At 36.1% G+C, this 17,898-nt stretch overlaps 1 protein-coding gene across 5 annotated transcripts in view; it reads left to right on the top strand.

Moving 5' to 3' along the window:
- Positions 1-6,224: 6,224 nt before the first annotated feature.
- Positions 6,225-17,898, top strand: part of LOC106057084 (reticulon-1-A-like) — a 47,477-nt gene continuing 35,803 nt past the window's right edge. For 2 of the 5 annotated variants that reach the window (XM_013214134.2, XM_013214133.2), the window contains exon 1: positions 6,226-7,007. In XM_013214134.2, coding sequence (XP_013069588.2) covers positions 6,374-7,007 — 634 coding nt within the window. In that variant the 5' untranslated portion in view covers positions 6,226-6,373. Of the gene's footprint in view, positions 7,008-17,898 lie in introns of all 5 variants that reach the window. The other 3 variants (XM_013214132.2, XM_013214136.2, XM_013214135.2) reach the window with 3 other exon arrangements.

The following is a 17,898-nucleotide window of genomic DNA, read 5'->3' as shown; positions in this document are numbered from 1 at the left end:
GCGCTTTAAGTCACAGCTTTGAGAAGATATTTGACTGTTTCGCGAATTTTAAAATAACGGTTGTAAGTGAAACCATACAAACTGCGTATGTGTAATCAGTGCCTGCTTCTCATGTGTTTCTGATTTGTCTTTTAATTGTCGTCAATTACTCATATGTTCTTGAACCAGTTTCCCAGATGTTGCAGTTTGTCCATCTTAGCATAAGTGACCGCTCAGCAGCACATTAGCATTCACATTAATGATAAAATCAAAAACCTAAGACGATGCAAGAGCTGTAACGTAAAGAAGAATATTAGAACTGCCAGTAATGCGTTCATCGCCAGCTTGTCCAAGGCGACGAGAAGCAATTCAGTAGTTTATTAAAGTTATTGACAGTTTCGGCAGTGTTTGTATTTTTTGTCTGTTCGATCGTTGGGATGCACCGACCGAACGGATAAACTTACTATCGTGTACAGTAAATAGTTTGTTCACATGTTAGTTTTTTTAAATATTATTATTATTCATGAAACGAGTATTTTACACCAGTTCTTTTCTTTAATATTCTCTGTAATAAAAAAAAAGTTGAAGCTACGACCTTGAGCCATAGGTGGCAACTTGCACCCCTCTTGCCAAAAATCCTAAACCTAAATCTACTAAAATTAATACAACAGCCTCACTAAACAAACCTACTAAAGAAGTAATACCAAAATACCTTAAAACCTTAGTAATACATTTTCAAAGCATTAGGGACAAAACAGCAGACTTAGAAATTTTATTAGAATGTGAAAAACCAGACATAATTGCAGGAACAGAAACTTGGCTACATCCTGAAAATTATAACGCAGAAATTTTCAATAGTAATTATGAAAATTTTAGAAAAGATAGGGCTGATAATCATGGAGGAGTTCTTTTAGCAATAAAAAACACTCTTATAGCAGAAGAAATTACCTTACCTAACTCAAAAAATATAGAATCAACATTTTGTAAAATTAATACCACTTCAACATCCCTAATAATAGGCAGCATTTACAGACCACCAAATTCTAGTTTAGAATACATGCAGGAACTATGTAATCAGATTACTACACTTAAAGAGACAAATAAAAATGCAGTTTTTTGGATTATGGGTGATTTCAACCTACCTGATGTAAATTGAAAAACACTAACCATAGATCAACACCAAAACCTTAAGGACATAAATGAGCTTTTCATAGAAACTTTACACAACCTAAGTTTAGATAAAATCATTAAAAAGCCAACTAGATTCAACAACACATTAGATCTCTTCTTAACCAACAGACCTGGATTAGTAGTTGATTATGATATTATCCCTGGTCTATCAGACCATGAGATCATAAAAATACACAGTCAGATAAAAGCAGTAGCCAATACAAAACCCAAAAGAAAAATCTTACTCTGGAATAAATGTAACCTACCACAACTACCCCAAGCTGCATTAAACTTCCAACAAACATTCTTATTAGAAAAAGACATCAACCAACCAATCGATGACCTCTGGAATTTCATTAAAAACCATCTTTAAAGCATTTTAGAAAATCATATACCAACTAAATACACATCAAACAAAATAAATAAATGCTGGTTTATTAATAGACTAAAGATGCTTTGTAAACAGAAGGAAAACCTATATAGAAAATTTAAAGAAACTAAGGCAGAAAGAATTTACAAAAAGTATATAAAAATTAAACACCTAACCCAAAAAGTAAGCAGACAGCTGCAGAGTGAATACATAAACAATGTAATATCTAAAGATAACAACAAAAATCTATGGTCATACATTAAGTCTAAGAAAATGGAAACAACAGGCATAGCGCCATTAAAAGATGAACATAACATAATACATAATGATAATGAAACTAAAGCAAACATCCTAAACAAATACTTTGAATCAGCATTCTCAGCCCCAGGAGACAAAGACATATTACTTAATTTGAACCAAGTAGACAACATAGAAGATATAGTAGTACAAGAAAATGGAATCAAAAAACTATTAGCCAACACCAAACCAAATAAAGCTTCTGGACCTGATGGCATTCCAGCTAGATTACTCAAAGAACTAAGCAATGAGCTAGCCCCAGTGTTCAAAATACTCTTTCAGGAATCGCTTAACCAGGGCAGAGTACCAAAGGACTGGAAAGAAGCTAATGTAACTCCCTATTTAAAAAAGGAGAAAATCTGACCCATGAAACTACAGACCAGTATCACTTACCAGCATCACATGTAAAATCCTAGAACACATAATATGTAGCAAAATCATAAACCACTAATACAAACATAATGTCATCACCGCATACCAACATGGCTTTAGGAAATATAGATCATGTGAAACACAACTAATAGGACTAATTGATGTGTGAGCAGGTCAGGAGGCCTTTTCTCTGCTCAGCATTAAATTTATAAGCAGTAGGCAGATGTTAGCGCTACTGGGTGGGTTTCATCTGTGCACCTCGGTCTGCGACCAAGGGGCTAGAGTCACCTAAGTAACCAGACAACACAAAATAACTAACTAACTAAAGCAAGAATCAAACTTTATTTGAACTTAAATATTAACAAGGTTACAAAAGACAGTTTGTGTGGAAACACAAACTCAAAATCGGCCCCCGAAGTGGTCCACCCAGGCAGGCTTCAATATTTTCAGAAAGAACATCCGAATGAAATTATATCAAAGACAAATGAGAGACAAGAATTGAGAAAGAAGGTTAACAGATCTTGTGTAGTGCCCCAACGGTCCCGCAGATCAAAGGATAGGTGAAAGTGAATGTAAAGTTAGATGTGAACCTGACCTAACTAGTTCCCCTTTTAGACCTTGTGGTCTATAGGACAGATGATGTAAAGTTCATCTGTTTTTGTGGCCTACGATTAGCGAAGGTGTCATGTAGCCAGCACAACGACCAACCGCCTATACTTTTCCCCAACTAATGTCAGGTACCCATTAGAGCTGAGTGGACTCAGAGGCGCCAAAAGTTGAAAATCCCAGTCTTCACCATGATTCGAACCCGGGACCCTATTCGGAAGCCAAGCGCTTTACCGCTCAGCCACCGCGCCTCCCCTGGCCTAACTGATGTCTTATAATTAATGTAATTGTTTTGAAAAGGCTCAATCTTTTTTTTTTTTTTAATTCAATCTCTTATTCGAATCCACAAAAAAAGAAAAAAATGGCAATAAAGAAAAATGTTCAGAAAAATGAAGTTTACAAGATACTATTCGTTTTAAATTAGGTCTAACTTATAATACATACTAATTAGCTTTTTCTCTTTAAAAAACTGCTTGCATAACTGATTTTAAAATTAGATTTTTCGCTTAAAGAAAAAAAAAGTAGCCGTTGCATCAGAACTTTGAATGGTCTAAAATATTGTGATGTCCGATTTTCAATATCTTGTCTAGTTTACGAGATCCAAACGGGACGGACGGACAGACGGACAGACATTTCGCACAAAACTAATAGGGTCTTTTCCCCTTTCGGGGGCCGCTAAAAATCAAAGTATTAGGGTTTATTAAAAGAAATGTCTATAAATCAAATAAGAACATAAAACTAAAATATTGTTATAAACCTGGTGATGGCACAGAGAGGGGTAGTGGTGTGTGTGTAGTCAGCCGACGCAAATCGCCCCAGGCCAGCGCTAGACGAGCGGTCAACCGTGACGAGTTACGACGGTCAGCCGAGACGAGTGTCAACATGATGGTTCGGGAAGGATCGACGTCGTGAACAGAGCTCAGGAGCGTCACGAGAGTTGCAGTCATCTGACCACCTAGAAACGTCGAGCGGCGTTCTGTCCGGTTCGAGAAGGCCAGTATAGGGACCTTAAATAAGAGCGGAGGTGTCGCAGTCAAGACGGTTCAGAAAAGGGGTCCACGACAGAAGGTTCACGACAGAAGGTTCACTACAGCACAGTTCAACGGTGTGGTTCTGTACCGAGCATTACGACGGTTCAGTGCGGAGTACTGTCAAGTACAGTTGAGACGACTGGCGTCTTGATCTTGGTCTGTGATCGAGTCCGACACAACGAGCCTAGTGTGTGAAGTCAGTCCTGAACTATTGAACCCGATGCAAGCCTGGAACGAGACGGAGAGGCCAGTGCAAGAGTTGATACGGCGGGGAGATATTTGTACAGTCTTGTGTTACGTGCTGCCAATTGTACAGTATTAGCTGTTATTTTATTGACATTAAACTGTTACGTTACTTTGGAGCCCTGAGTTGTCAAGTTCTTTAAGTTGGTGGTGTATGGTGCAGTTTGCAGAGAGCCTGGATACTGAGATTCGTAACAATATTATTTAACCTTGGTTAGGCCAATAATAGAATATGCATCCTCCGTTTGGGACACCTCAACTCAAGAAAACATTAAGAAACTGGAACAGACACAAAATAGAGCAGTGAGATTCATAACAAACGAATATTCACATTTGACTAGAGTAACACCTTTAGTAAAATAACTAAATTTAGAAAGCCTTCAGAACAGAAGTCTTAAAAGTAAATTAGCAATTATACATAAAACACTGAACCATACAAATCTTCAAATACAAAAACAAAATTTAATAAAATACTCTGAAAGACACTAGGACAAATTTGTACAAATACTCCTTCTTCCCTAGTGCTATTAGAGCATGGAATGGGTTGCCTGAGCTAGCCAGGAAAACCAGTGACTTGGCAGAATTTAAGTCATTGATTAATATGCATGACTAAATGCATGACGAGTAGGACGTAATCATCTTCTTTTTTGAAGTAATGTCTGTATTATGTAAGATAAGATAAGAATCCGGCGGGCGCCCATACCAACAGTTACGCTGGGCAGTGCATATTTATTTATCTATCTATCTATCTATCTATCTATCTATCTATCTATCTATCTATCTATCTATCTATCTATCTATCTCATGGGCGTATCCAGGGGGGATAAGGGGTTCAACCCCTCCCCGAAATGAACCCCCTCCCCCGAAATAAACTTTGTGACTATTGTTTTGCTTTGATTTTGTTTATTTCAGATAGGATTTTAATATTAAACCATCACTTGCCCCATTGAAGACGGAAGGGGGGGGGGGGAGTTTAAAATCACCTTCAGGGGGGGGGGGGGTTGCGGTTACCCCCCCCCCCCCCTGACTCTTCTATAAAACAAAAAATAGCCTAATGCAAACGACAATCCACAAATCCAAGAGCATAGCTAAGGAGATTGTGATTTGTAGCAATCTGTCAACGTCCATTCGCCGTCCCTCAAGGGGCCGTTACATAAATGGCGTGTCCCGCACGGTTAGTCTCTAATCAGCGAGTTCGGAGTGCCGGTGTCCACTGGAAGTTAACGCAAAATAAAACTCAAACCCTGAGTCTAACCCCCCGTCGGACAGGGTAGCGGGAAGGAGGAACTCGCCGCACACTTCAGGCTGGCGGAAGGGAGCTTTTGTTCGCTTTTGCTGGCCTTAGAGTTCCAAGTGCGACGCACAACTCTGCTAGACAATTTCAGATGGTAGGCTACAAAAGCCACATCACCTTAACTCTTTCTCTCCCAATCGACGATACCATCGTTGATTTTGACCTCATTAAATTAAATTAATGTTTAATTTTTTAAACTTGACTTTGCCTTATATAAAAAGAGCATGCATTTCCCTTTAATTGTATACCAAATACAACATTTTCTGATTACAAAAAACAAAGCCATTGAAGCCCATTTAGCCCAATCATAACAGGGGTAGTGAAATAGTAATGAGCAAATGATGAATTCCTTCAAAACGTGGGAAAATAATTATGGAGAGACAGGAGCGTAGCTAGGAATTTCCCATCGTTTGGGGGCCCGGGGGCGTGACCTTTTTGGGGTCCCTGCATTTTTGCTTAATATTTAATTTTTAATGTAAAAAACACTCATTTGGGGGGCCCCTTCATGTGGCGGCCCGGGGGGATTTTCAATTTCTCCCCCCTCCTCCCTCCACCCTAGCTACGCCACTGCGGAGAGAAAGAGTTAATTTTTAAAAAATAGTCCATTCCTGTAGAGACTACGTCTACACTGCTGACATAAGTTTCAATGAACCATATGACATAACATCACGGGTTGTAAAACCGCCTTATGATGGACATCACTGTTCAATAGAATAGAATCTAGGTTAAGATCTAGATCTATAGATCTAAATATTTCTACACGATTTACTACGCAAAATCAAATGCGTAGTAAACCCGTCTCCAGTTGTTCAAGTTTTTTAGTTAATATTTATCAGTTATCTCCCTTCTTAATTAACATCTTCTTTGCGCATGCTCAAACGTACGTCAACAATAAGTACGGCCATGATAAATTTAGTCTATGAACTTGTGATAGTGTAGCCAGCTGTTAGATCGTGAAGTCTAGAATAAAATTAACATTATTATTTCGTCAAGAGCCAAAGCATTTTAAATATGGCGAGCACTAATCCTTCTAATCAGTTTGACAATCAACCTGAAAGCTCTGGATATGGTAACGATGATTTCGAAAAACTAGACCCCCCTGGAAGCGGTTTCGAGCACGACAATTTAGAAGGCGAAGAATTGGACTATCAGTCTGGAATAGGCTCATCAGGTGCGTACGACTTCGACATCAATCAGGATACACACATTTCAACCACAACAGATATTACGGAAGAGGCAGAAGAAGACCGTTATGGAGCTGGTGCTTCAGAAGCTGAAGCATATGCACATACGCAGTCTTTATTAAATGATCCTACTGTTGGCTTAGAAGATTATGGTTTTAATGATGAAGATCTTGATTATAATAATCAGGTTGAGCCATCTGCTCCAGTGCCAGATAGCAATGAACAACCACTAATTGATTTTGATAGTACTTCAGATCCAGATAGTCATCCTACATTTGCAACATCTGCGCCCCCTACTTCTAGCCATTATCCAGAATCTTTCCCCTCATCTACCACTACATCTAGCAAAGGCAAAGGGGCATATGATGATTTTGAGGCATTGGGTGATACCAAAACAGATAGTCCTACTAAAGAAGTTAAATCTACCGAACCCATTTTTGAGGAAACATCTAGTACTAAAGGTAAAATTGCATTTGAGACTAATTTCATGGCATTGAAGTTTAATACTAAAATAGTGAAATTAAAAAAAAAAACCGTTGTGAACCAACAATCTAATGTTAATGATGATTCAAATATAGATTCTAGATATATATCAAGATCTATAATCTCTATGAGTCTATATCTATTCTATTAGAGTCTAGGTATAATTATTATCTAGATCATGCTATATCACTAGATCTATAGATATTCTGCGTGTTGTGCTTAATAAATAAAATTAGCTTTCTCTCTAAATTTGTCTTAGTCACAATCTTTAGCATTTTTGTGATAGTGCTATAATTATAGGTCTTTAATAAATAATGAAAAAAAAACACTAAGAGATCTATAGATTTCTTTTGTTGCTCTCATACTTAACAGCATGATAAAACTGCATCACAACAAAATTGCTACTTCCAGATTAAGCTCTAGAATTTTATAGTCTGTATCTACAGTTAACTGTACTGTCTAAAAAAAAAAATTAATTGTAGGTCTTGTCTCTTGAGTCATTGAAAAAAAAAAAATTTAATAAATTTCTAACTAGATATAAATAACCATAGAAGTCATAAATCTAAATCTATAACTACATTCATCCCACTATTTTTATAAATATTGTCACTACTAGTGATTTTAGTCTATAGATATGTTTCATGAACTGTTCATAATGTAAACATTATTAACATTTTAATCAATAATAGTAGAAATCTAGTAGAAAGGACTTTTAAGTGTATATATATATTTTTTAATTTAAATTCTCTTTTTTTGAAATTGATTTTAAGGAATTGAATACAGTTTCAAAAGCTTAAAAATCTTTCCTTTGTAATTATTCATTCTAGTGATGACTTCATTAAAACATCATGATCTATGAATATTCTGGGGTTAGTAGGTCTTTCACTCTTTGTAGCCATGTGAAGTATTCACACGCGTCCCCAATATTTAGACTCAAAAACAAGATTTATTATTATTAGTCCTAAGATGTTGATCTTCAGGATTTAAGCAGGCTCTAGCGCTTTGACAGCCATATAATAAAATATATATAATTTTTTTATCACTAAGTTCACATGGTCTTCATATGTCACTGAATTTTAAGTTTGCATATTGCTGATAGTTGTTTTTGGCATGTTTTTTTTTCTTTCTGCAAGTTGCAACTTCCATTTCATAAAACTGCATTGTACTACACTCATATTTAGATCAACAGTGTCATCTAGCTCATGCTTATTTAACAAAGCAACACTGCTTGTTAAAAATTTTGTTTTTTATCACATCATAATTAAAAATCTTAAAGGTTGAACATTTTGAATTTAAATTAAATTTTATTATTATAATGGTATATTTTAGGTCCTTTGTTTCTTTTTTTTTTGTCCAATATAATAATATTTATTATCCTTAAGGAAATTTGTGTTACAAATAGAGATTTGTTTTTCTTATTGGTGTCTTATATCTCACCTTTGTGATGGTAAAATCTTAAAATTCTGAACCAGAATCATTAATCAATCATCAGACCTGCCTACCGTTACGCAAAATCTCCCAAAAATGACAGTCAGTACGCAAATACGCATTGAACCCGTCACGTTACGCTTTTCGTATCCTTTTTCCCCCCTCTCTTGACTAGCTTACGAGCGGTCACGGAGGTCACGCTAAGCCGTTTTGTTGGCCGGGGGGGGGGGGGGGGGGGGGACAGAAAAGGTGGGGGAACACATTGTGTCCAGATCTATACGTTGATTGGTTCTTAAAAGCAATTAGATTTAGTCTAGAAATGAAGAACGCGAGAGTGAGGGAGTGGCGGGTTGGTACCGTCAGTTAGCTGATACACCAACGTGACTTTTTTTTTGTAAGTTCATTAGTAGAAATTAATTATGTTGAATCCCTGATTCCCGTATTCATTTGTATAGAAAAAAATATCGAAGTGCTATCGATTCAAAACACATTGAGTGACATTGTAGATATCTAGTCTAGATCTGGATTCTAGATCTAGAAAGCTTGTTATACAGGAATAAATCTAGCAGAATCTAGCCAGTCGTGCGGTTTGTACGTTGGACTGTCATTCAGATTTATCGATGGTCCCGGGTTCAAACCCTGCCCGCTCCCATCCCCCGTCGTCCTGCGGGAGGTTTGGACTAGGAAGTAATTATCTTCAACTCTGAAGGGACATCCGAAACATATAAAACAAACAAACAAACAAACATTACGTTAGTCATGATTCTCTACATTACTCAACAATCTAGATCCAATTTAGTTGTAGTATGATTTAGATTGATTAGATCTAGATCGATAACATCTACTACCATCTAGTCTGGATCTAGACTAGATTCTTAGTCTTAGTATAGAATAGATCAAGGATGAAGGTAGGCTTACGAAAGTTTGGAGTAGACCTACGTTTGTAGCGGATCCACGGCATCGGTAACACTCTCGAGCCCAGATCTAGGTCTGGAGTAGATTATATTCATTATATAGACATAGATCTAGTCTAGATATCATCTCTATTGTCGTATTGATCTAGATTTAGATTGTAGATTTAAACATGACATCTAGATCTAATATTATATATATATATATATATATATATGACAAAGTAGTGGATCTTGTAAGTCTTACGCATTCTGGTTCCAAAATACGCATTTTGACCATCAGCGTTACGCATTTGGATTTTTTTTGGTAGGCAGGTCTGATCAATCATTAATTTCCATATTTTCAGAGAAAGAGAGTACTTTAAAATTTAATGTCATTCTCCTTTTTCACATATATATGTTTAAAATGCGTATAAGTTGCTAAGAAAATATGTTTTTGAAATGTGTTGACCTGGTTCAGTAGTTAGGTATATATGATAATGTGTGTGTTACACATAATGTGCGTTATAGTATAATCAGAAATCTTGATGATCTGAGGCAACTCTCTTTGATTAACCATGGCGTCTCTTGGAAAACTTAGGTGTGTCAGAATTGGTTATCTTATCAACTTGAATCTCCAAACTTTTGTTTGGGTTGTAAAAAGCTAATACTGGTGTTTGTGTTTTTTTTTTTATGTCATGAAATGCCTTGTCGCACGCATCACTCCACTGGAAACATCTGTCTTTTCTTGTTAGCTCTATCAGTGGGTGTAGCACATCAGCAAGATTGTGTAAGAATTTCGACAGATATTGAACTATGCCGCAAAAACTTGTTGTTTTTTTTTTGGCATTTTTCGGTTGGTCCATGTCTGTAATGGCTTTGATTTTCTTTAGATCAGGTTTGATCCCGAGTGCACAAATTTCATGACCCATAAAGATGATTTCTTTTTGTTTTTCTGCTGTCTTTGTTTCGTTGAGTTTCATCATTTTTTCTGCACATCTTTGACGCAGTTTTTTCAGTTTGGTGTCATGTTCTCGTTCCGCTTCTTCAATTGAGTTTCCACATCCAGCTATGACTATGTCATCTGCCACATTGATGCATCCATCTAGCCTCTCGAGGGCTTGGGCTAGCTTCTTTTGGAAGATTTCTTACATTTAGGCCAAATTTTATGGTAGTCGAGCCCATCAAAAATGACCAAAAGGTGTGATCATCGTAGTTAGCAAACTTGAGTATTCATCCAATTGGATATGCCAATAGGCTTCATTTAGCAGTGGCACCAGTGGTCTCCCAGTGTTGGAAAATCCCCCATACTATGAGAGAAAGTCAAGAAAGAAATCGAACTGTTGGTGAGTCGAAAAATACTTGTCTCTGTTGACGAACAAACTGACTGGGTCAGTCAAATGGCTGTGGTCAAGAAAACAAATGGAAAGCTAAGGATCTACATTGACCCACAGTTGTGAAACAAAGAATAAGTATTACAAAATAACTAAAGAAGAAAAATAGAAATAGAATCTTTACAAAATCTAGAGCGAAGGTAACAAAAGATGGGGGAGAGTTTGTTCAAGCCGCCAACCGACCTGAATATAAATGAGGGCAATATCTCAGAAAATGTAAACGGCTCATGGATGTTTACATGGTGGCTTCTGGAGCCAACATAAAACCAAAAGAACAGCAAGTGGCTATTATACTACACTGTGCTGGCCCAAGAGCTAATGAGATTCACGACCACTTCATTTATGAGCTGTCAAAAGCTTTTTGAAGTGTATGAAGCTGTGTAACAGTTTCTTTTGGTGTTTAGGCATTTTCATTTAACAGTCTGGTGTTAAATAGTTGTTCAACAGTGCTTCTACCTGCTCAAAAGCCTGCCTGTTCTATGGAAAGGACCTACTCAGCTTTCTCTGTTGAGACATTATCATGCTTGTGGTGACTTATCATTCTATAATTTTAGCATTGTCTCAGGTTTCCTTTCTTGGGCAGCAGAATAATTAATGATTGAATCTATTCTTTTGGCCATGTTTTCTGATAGATTGTTATAAAACATTTAGTTATATCAGGGTTCGTAGCGCTCCTAAAAACTCCTAAAAAATGAAAAGTCTCCTAAAATCCTCCTAAAAATTGCAGAAAGTCTCCTAAAATTTTGTCCACTCTCCTAAAATTTTTACCCAATATTTAAAAAAAAAGTCCGCAAAATTTAGTGACTTAGAGTTAAAGTCCGCGAATTTTAGCGAATCAGCTTTATAGTCTAGATCTTCTGTAAATTTAGTGAAGATAATATTCACACAGCAGTGAAAAGTCCGCGAATTTTCGTGACTTTGATCTAGACTCTAGATTTACGCTAAATCACTAGAATATATATAGTGAAGATATTTCTCTCACATCCCTGAAAAGTCAGCGAATTTTAGTGACTTACATCAAGAGTCTAGATCTACTGTAGATTTAACGAAAATATTTCTCATACAGCTGTGAAAAGTCCGTAAAAATTATTTCACTCGTAAAAAGCCAGGGAAACTATATGGTTGAAAATGATTCTGCTAGGAAAAAAAAACGCGAATAGGTCTAAAACCCCCCCCCCCCCCCCCCCAATCCAAAAGCCATTTTTTAGTAAGCAAATGTCAACTAAACATTCAAATAGGCCAATATTGCCCTATATATTACTGGCTCTGTTTATGAAAAGGATTTAAGTTAACTAATAGAAGAATAAAACATTACCTCAAATGCACACCATGAGTCTAGTATCTATAAGATGCACATAGGAACTAAAAATGTACATTTCCATCACAGAGAATATACATCATGAATAAGGCATCTCTAAGAATGTTTCTTATTTAAAAAAAAATGGAAAAGTAACCATTTGTAATGTTTTTAAATAAATCTTTGAAAAAAAATGGTTGTTTGAGGTTTTGGGATGACAGTCAAGTTGTTACTAGATTAAAAGATAACTTTCATTACATTTTCTGTGGACATACCACAGCTGATAACATTGTTTCTGTGGCATATTGGCAAGATATTTATTATTTTAAAAATCAAATAACAATATTTGATTTGATAAATGCTTAGTTTTGTGTATGTTTTACTATGTATCACACAAACGGATAGGAAACACACACACACATCATACATTTCATCCTTAAAAAACCTCCTAAAATCTCCTAAAATTTTGTCATGGAAAAGTGCTACTAACCCTGTATATATGTGAACTCCATGTTTTTAAGTTTTGATGGTATGTTATCAATTACAGATAACATGCCACCTTTAAGTGTTTTTATTGCTTCCTCTACTTCTGACTCTAGAATAGGAGCCTCACATAGTTCTCTGTTGTCTGTAATTTGGATTTATCTCAGAGTTATACAGATCTTTGCAATATTCTGTCCACCTTCTAAGCACACCTGCTTCTTCCATCAAAAGAGTTCCAGCATTGTTTTAAATCAATCTATAGGGCATATAATGTGATGTTCATCTTCTGTTACTATGGCAGATGGTTAATGAGGGTGTCATGTGGCCAGCACAATGATCAACTGCCTCTATTTTCCCCAATTAATGTCAGGTACCTATTATAGTAAAATCCCTAAATTCCAAATTCTTCACCGGGTTTTGGACCCTCTGTTCACAGCCACAACATTATAGAATTCTTCTTTCTCTTCTTCTGGTGCTGTATTTGTGGGTGCATAACATTGGATGATAGTTAAACTTGGCTAATGAGGAAACTGGCTCTCATCCTGGCAAAGCTTTTGATGCCTCTGGTGACATTAAAAGTGCTACTCCTTGTGTGTGGTCATGGTCTAGATCAGTGTTTCTCAAACTGTGTGCCGCGGCACACTAGTGTGCCGCCGAAGATTTGCAGGTGTGCCGCGGGAGTTTTCAGAACGCCACAGGAAAAGCGTTACCAGGTCTGCCTACTATTAAATGTTTAATTTACTTTGCGATGACATCCCCACTTGCAACGACCAGTAATAGTAGCCTTAGCAGACGCATAGCATTTCTTGAATTGGTAACGATAGTAATAAGCAATGTGTTTCGTGTAAATTTTTTACGTGTATGCTAATAATAACAAATTATTACTAAGCATTATTCATTGTTATCCATGGAGACATACGTTAGCAAGAATGAAACTGCGAAAGTGTTCAATGAAAAACAAGGAACCAAACGAAGGTACAAAGAAGATTGAATCAGATATGGTTTCATATCTTCGGACCTGAAGATTCTCCATTGCCATTCTGTCTGATCTGCAATGCAACTCTGTCGAATGAGGCGCTTGTTCCAAGCAAATTGAAGAGACACTTGGAAACAAAACATCCAGTTTTAAAAGCGCAACCGAAGGAATACTTCGAAAGCATCAGGGCTCAACAAAATAAACAAGCTAAGAAACTTAGGAACTACCTAAAGCTGCCAGAAAAGGGATTGATTGCAAGTTATAAGGTTGCTCAGTTATTAGCAAAACGCATGAAAACACACACAAAGGTTGAATCTATCCATGGACCCGATGCCGCCGAAAAAGTTCCTTTGTCAAATAATACTATCTTGCGCATACTTATTGTCAAATTTACAAGGTCAAATCTGCGAACACTTCGATGTGACTGATGATGAAGTGTCTCTGCTGTGGTCTCTTCAAGTTGATGAATCCACTGACATTAGTGGCAAAGCCCAGCTGCTAATTTGGTGCATAAAGGATGAAAAATGTGTCAGCAAATTCTTATTTTGCAAAGACTTACCAAATAGGACCAAAGGCGAAGATGTTTTCAAAGTGGTGAACGAAAATATTTTGCTATTCAAACTACAATTGAAAAACTGTGTCAGCGTATGCACCGATGGCTGTCCTTCCATGCAGGGAAATAGAAAGGGATTCGTCACTCTTGTGCGTCAAGAAAATCCAAATGTATTAGTTGTTCTCTGCATGATCCACAGAGAAGCTCTTGCCTTCAAATCTTTGCCGAAAGATTTGATGTCTGTTTTGGATCAAGTTATTGAAATTATAAACTTCATCAAATCTTGACCGCTTGCATCCCGACTTTTCTCAGAGCTTTGTGAAGCAATGGATTCAGACTACAAATGTCTCCTGTATCACACCAACGTTCGTAGGCTCTCCAGGGTAAAAGTGTTAAAACGTGTCGTCCAACTCAATGCTGAGCTGATGTCATTCTTGGAGGCTGAAAAAAAAAAGACTTTGGATTTTCTATTCATGACAAGATCTGGTGGGTTAAGGTGAATTATTCTCTGATTTATTTGACTAATTAAATTCATTGAATTTAAGTCTTCAAGGACCATCGAAAACATCATCACTGCATCCTCAAAACTGAAGTCATTTGGTGAAAATTTGTCTTTGTGGCAAAGTAAGATCTAGAAAGGAGTCTTTAACTGCTTTCCTACTTACAATGAATGTGCTTCAAATAAAGAAATTACCCCCGAAATTATGGACACTTTGACACACCTGCAGTCAGCATTACTTCCCAACAGTTGGAAGTCTGAATATGGATGAGTCAGCTATCCATTAGGAAACAATGAAGCTACAAATCTTTCAACTAAAGAAGAAGAGCAGCTCATTGATTGAAAAAAATGATGCAGTTCCTAAGTCAATTTTTATTTTAAAAGAGCCAGGACATGTTTTGGATTTCAATCATCAAGTTATATCCTGCAATCAGTTTAAAAGCAATCAAAATAATTCTTCCATTTGCATCTTCATGGTTTTGTGAGTTTGGATTTTCAGTACTGACTGAAATCAAGTCTAAGAAAAGAGAGAGACTTCTTACAATAGACGATGAAATGTGAGTTTGTTTGTTGACTTTGGAGCCTAGATTAGATCGCATTTGCTAAAAAAACAGGCTCACCCTTCACATTAAAAGTAATACTTAAAAACAGGTATAATGTTTTTTTTACTTTTTATTATAAAACAACTGTTGCTCTTCGTGGTGTGCCGCAAAATTTTGTAGTTTTTTTTACTGAGCCGGCAGACAAAAAAGGTTTGAGAAACACTGGTCTAGATCTTAGTGTCTAGAATATATTATGGTCTCACCAAATGTCAGTTTGCTTAGACCCTTCCATTCCACAGAGTTTCATTGAGGTTTAGAACCTTGATTTTGTATTTTTCTGATTTCATTTGTCCATTCATGTACTCTGCCATTATTGTAAAGGGTTCTGATATTCCAGGTCCCTATCCTAGTTGAAGTTTTGTCGGTGTGCTAGCTTCCCGAAGGTTTTCACCAGTACACGTCATCGACTTATCAAGAGATGAACCTTCTTGTGGTTTCTGTAGCAATAGTTTAGTGATGTGAGGTTTCTAGTCATCCCTCCTCCTTTTGCTGGGCTTGGGACTGGCACCTTTAAGGCGTTCCAAGGCAGAGTCAGACATGCCTACAGTCCCGCATTATGCTGGACCGTCCCGCAAAAGCATCAAAAAAGCTCACATGTTCCGCCGTTCCACATTCACGATTTTTTGTTCCGCCAAGTCTGAATTCCGACACACACAAAAAAAAAAAAATCGCCGATTTTTCATTATTTATTAATAGTGCGAAATGAAAATACTGAATGCAAAATAAAATATATATAGGTCTGTGTTTATTGTTTACTTTTCATCTCCTTCCAGACCCGTAATTTACGAAGATATTAGATTCTAGATATGGTTGAGCTAGATCTAGATTCTAGACATAGATCTAGAATCTAGACATAGATCTAGTAGTCTAGGTATAGAATCTAGATACTAGAGGAATTCTTAGAATCTAGTAAGTGCGGACCGCAAGTACTAATAAGTAATTAATAAGCCAAATTGCCCAAATCATCCAAATGTTCCATTCAAATCCCTTTCTTTTCCCGACAATGACAAATCAGACAATGACTGAATGAGTCACCGTCACAATGGCTCTAACTCTAGACTAGTCTACTAGACTACTTACTACTACTTTTTACTACTAGTACTAGTCTAGTCTAGATAACTAGTACTACTAGTAAGTAAGTAGTAGATCTAGTAGTACTAGTCTTAGTCTAGCTAGACCAGATTGTCACTAGGTCTAGAGTCTAGATCTATTCTAGTATTCTAACACTAACTCAACTCAGACAACTGGTTTCTTAGGTTTCTAAGTAATCTAAGAAAAATGATTATTTTTTAAATACTTTATTCTAGAGTCTAGACCTAAATGTAATTAATTAACTTAGACACTGTAAAGTGTAAGGCTAAGGCCTAAATAAGGCTATATATCTACTTAATCTATATTCCATAGTCTAAATTAGTTTCTAGGTCTAGCACTAGATAATCATAATACTAGATAACTAGACTAGATGATACTTGATACTAAATCTAGATTCTAGATCTATCTAGAAATACTAAATAGAATAGACTTAGAAGCTGATAGATCTCTAGATTTTTAAGTATCATTATGTAATCAATTTAGTTCTCAATAAGTCCATAGATCTAGACATAAATATTTAGATCTAGATCTATAATATAATTATTATAATCTGTGTTCTTAGACTTAGAGGACTTATTAGATGTAGGCCTAGACTAGTAGACTCTTAAATTATTTTAGATCTACAACTAGAGACATCTAGAGTGACTAGAGTAGAGCCCTAGAAAGGATAGATAATCAAGTAGATCTAGAATAATCTAGATCTAGTCATTAGATTTAGATGTAGATCTAGTAGTAACAAATAAAAAATAGATAGTAACATTTGAGTCTTGGTCATTAGAATAATTTTTTTTTAGAATTCATCATATAGTTATAGGAGTTAGAACTATTGATTTCAAAACAAAGGACATAATTATGAATTAAAGGTTTTCTTACTTTTAATTATATAAATACTATTTACATCTCTATTTATAAGAAGCAAACTAGTATTGTTGTTAAAGTAATATAATTGAAGTTTTATTTATAGTGCGTACAGTATGGCTGACAAACATAAACGTGTTTATGTTCCACATTGGGGCCCAAAATTCCACATTTTCAACCTGAGTGTTCCACATTCTGGGTCTTGGGGGGTAGGCATGTCTGCAGAGTAACTTTCCAGTGGGACCAGACTTATCCAGAATGAGGTTTTCTTTTATGAAAAGCTGTTCGTTAATCTGCCATTGTGAAAAATAATCTTCATATCCTGGAGAGACATGTTTAGTTTGTTAATTTGTTAAAACATGCCTGTTTTGGTTTAAAGATATGAGCAGGTAAAGAGCTTACTTGAATTAGGTGCCTGCGCTAATAAAAGCTGGCTTGGTGTCTTCACTGCATTTAGTATATAATATTTATTATTTAGCAACATCAGTTCATGGAAAATAAAGGACCACTTGGCATGACTTGACAGATTATATACAGTTTGAAAACCGTGGATTTAGAGCAGGGGTGGACAACCTTTTTCTATCGAGGGCCGCTTTTTAAAAAAAATTTGGGAAGGGAGGGCGCATATATATATATATATATATATATATATATATATATATATATATATATATATATATATATATATACATACATACAATATATATAATATACTACTTGCAACTTGGAAAAATACGATAGCTAACTGTGTATGTCTTTTCATTTAAATTTACACTACAACAAGAGTTAACAATTTC

This window comes from Biomphalaria glabrata, chromosome 3 (assembly GCF_947242115.1).
Source record: "Biomphalaria glabrata chromosome 3, xgBioGlab47.1, whole genome shotgun sequence".
NCBI lineage: Eukaryota > Metazoa > Mollusca > Gastropoda > Planorbidae > Biomphalaria > Biomphalaria glabrata.
Note: the sequence above shows the minus strand (reverse complement) of the source record. Positions and strands in the feature narration are given on the sequence as shown.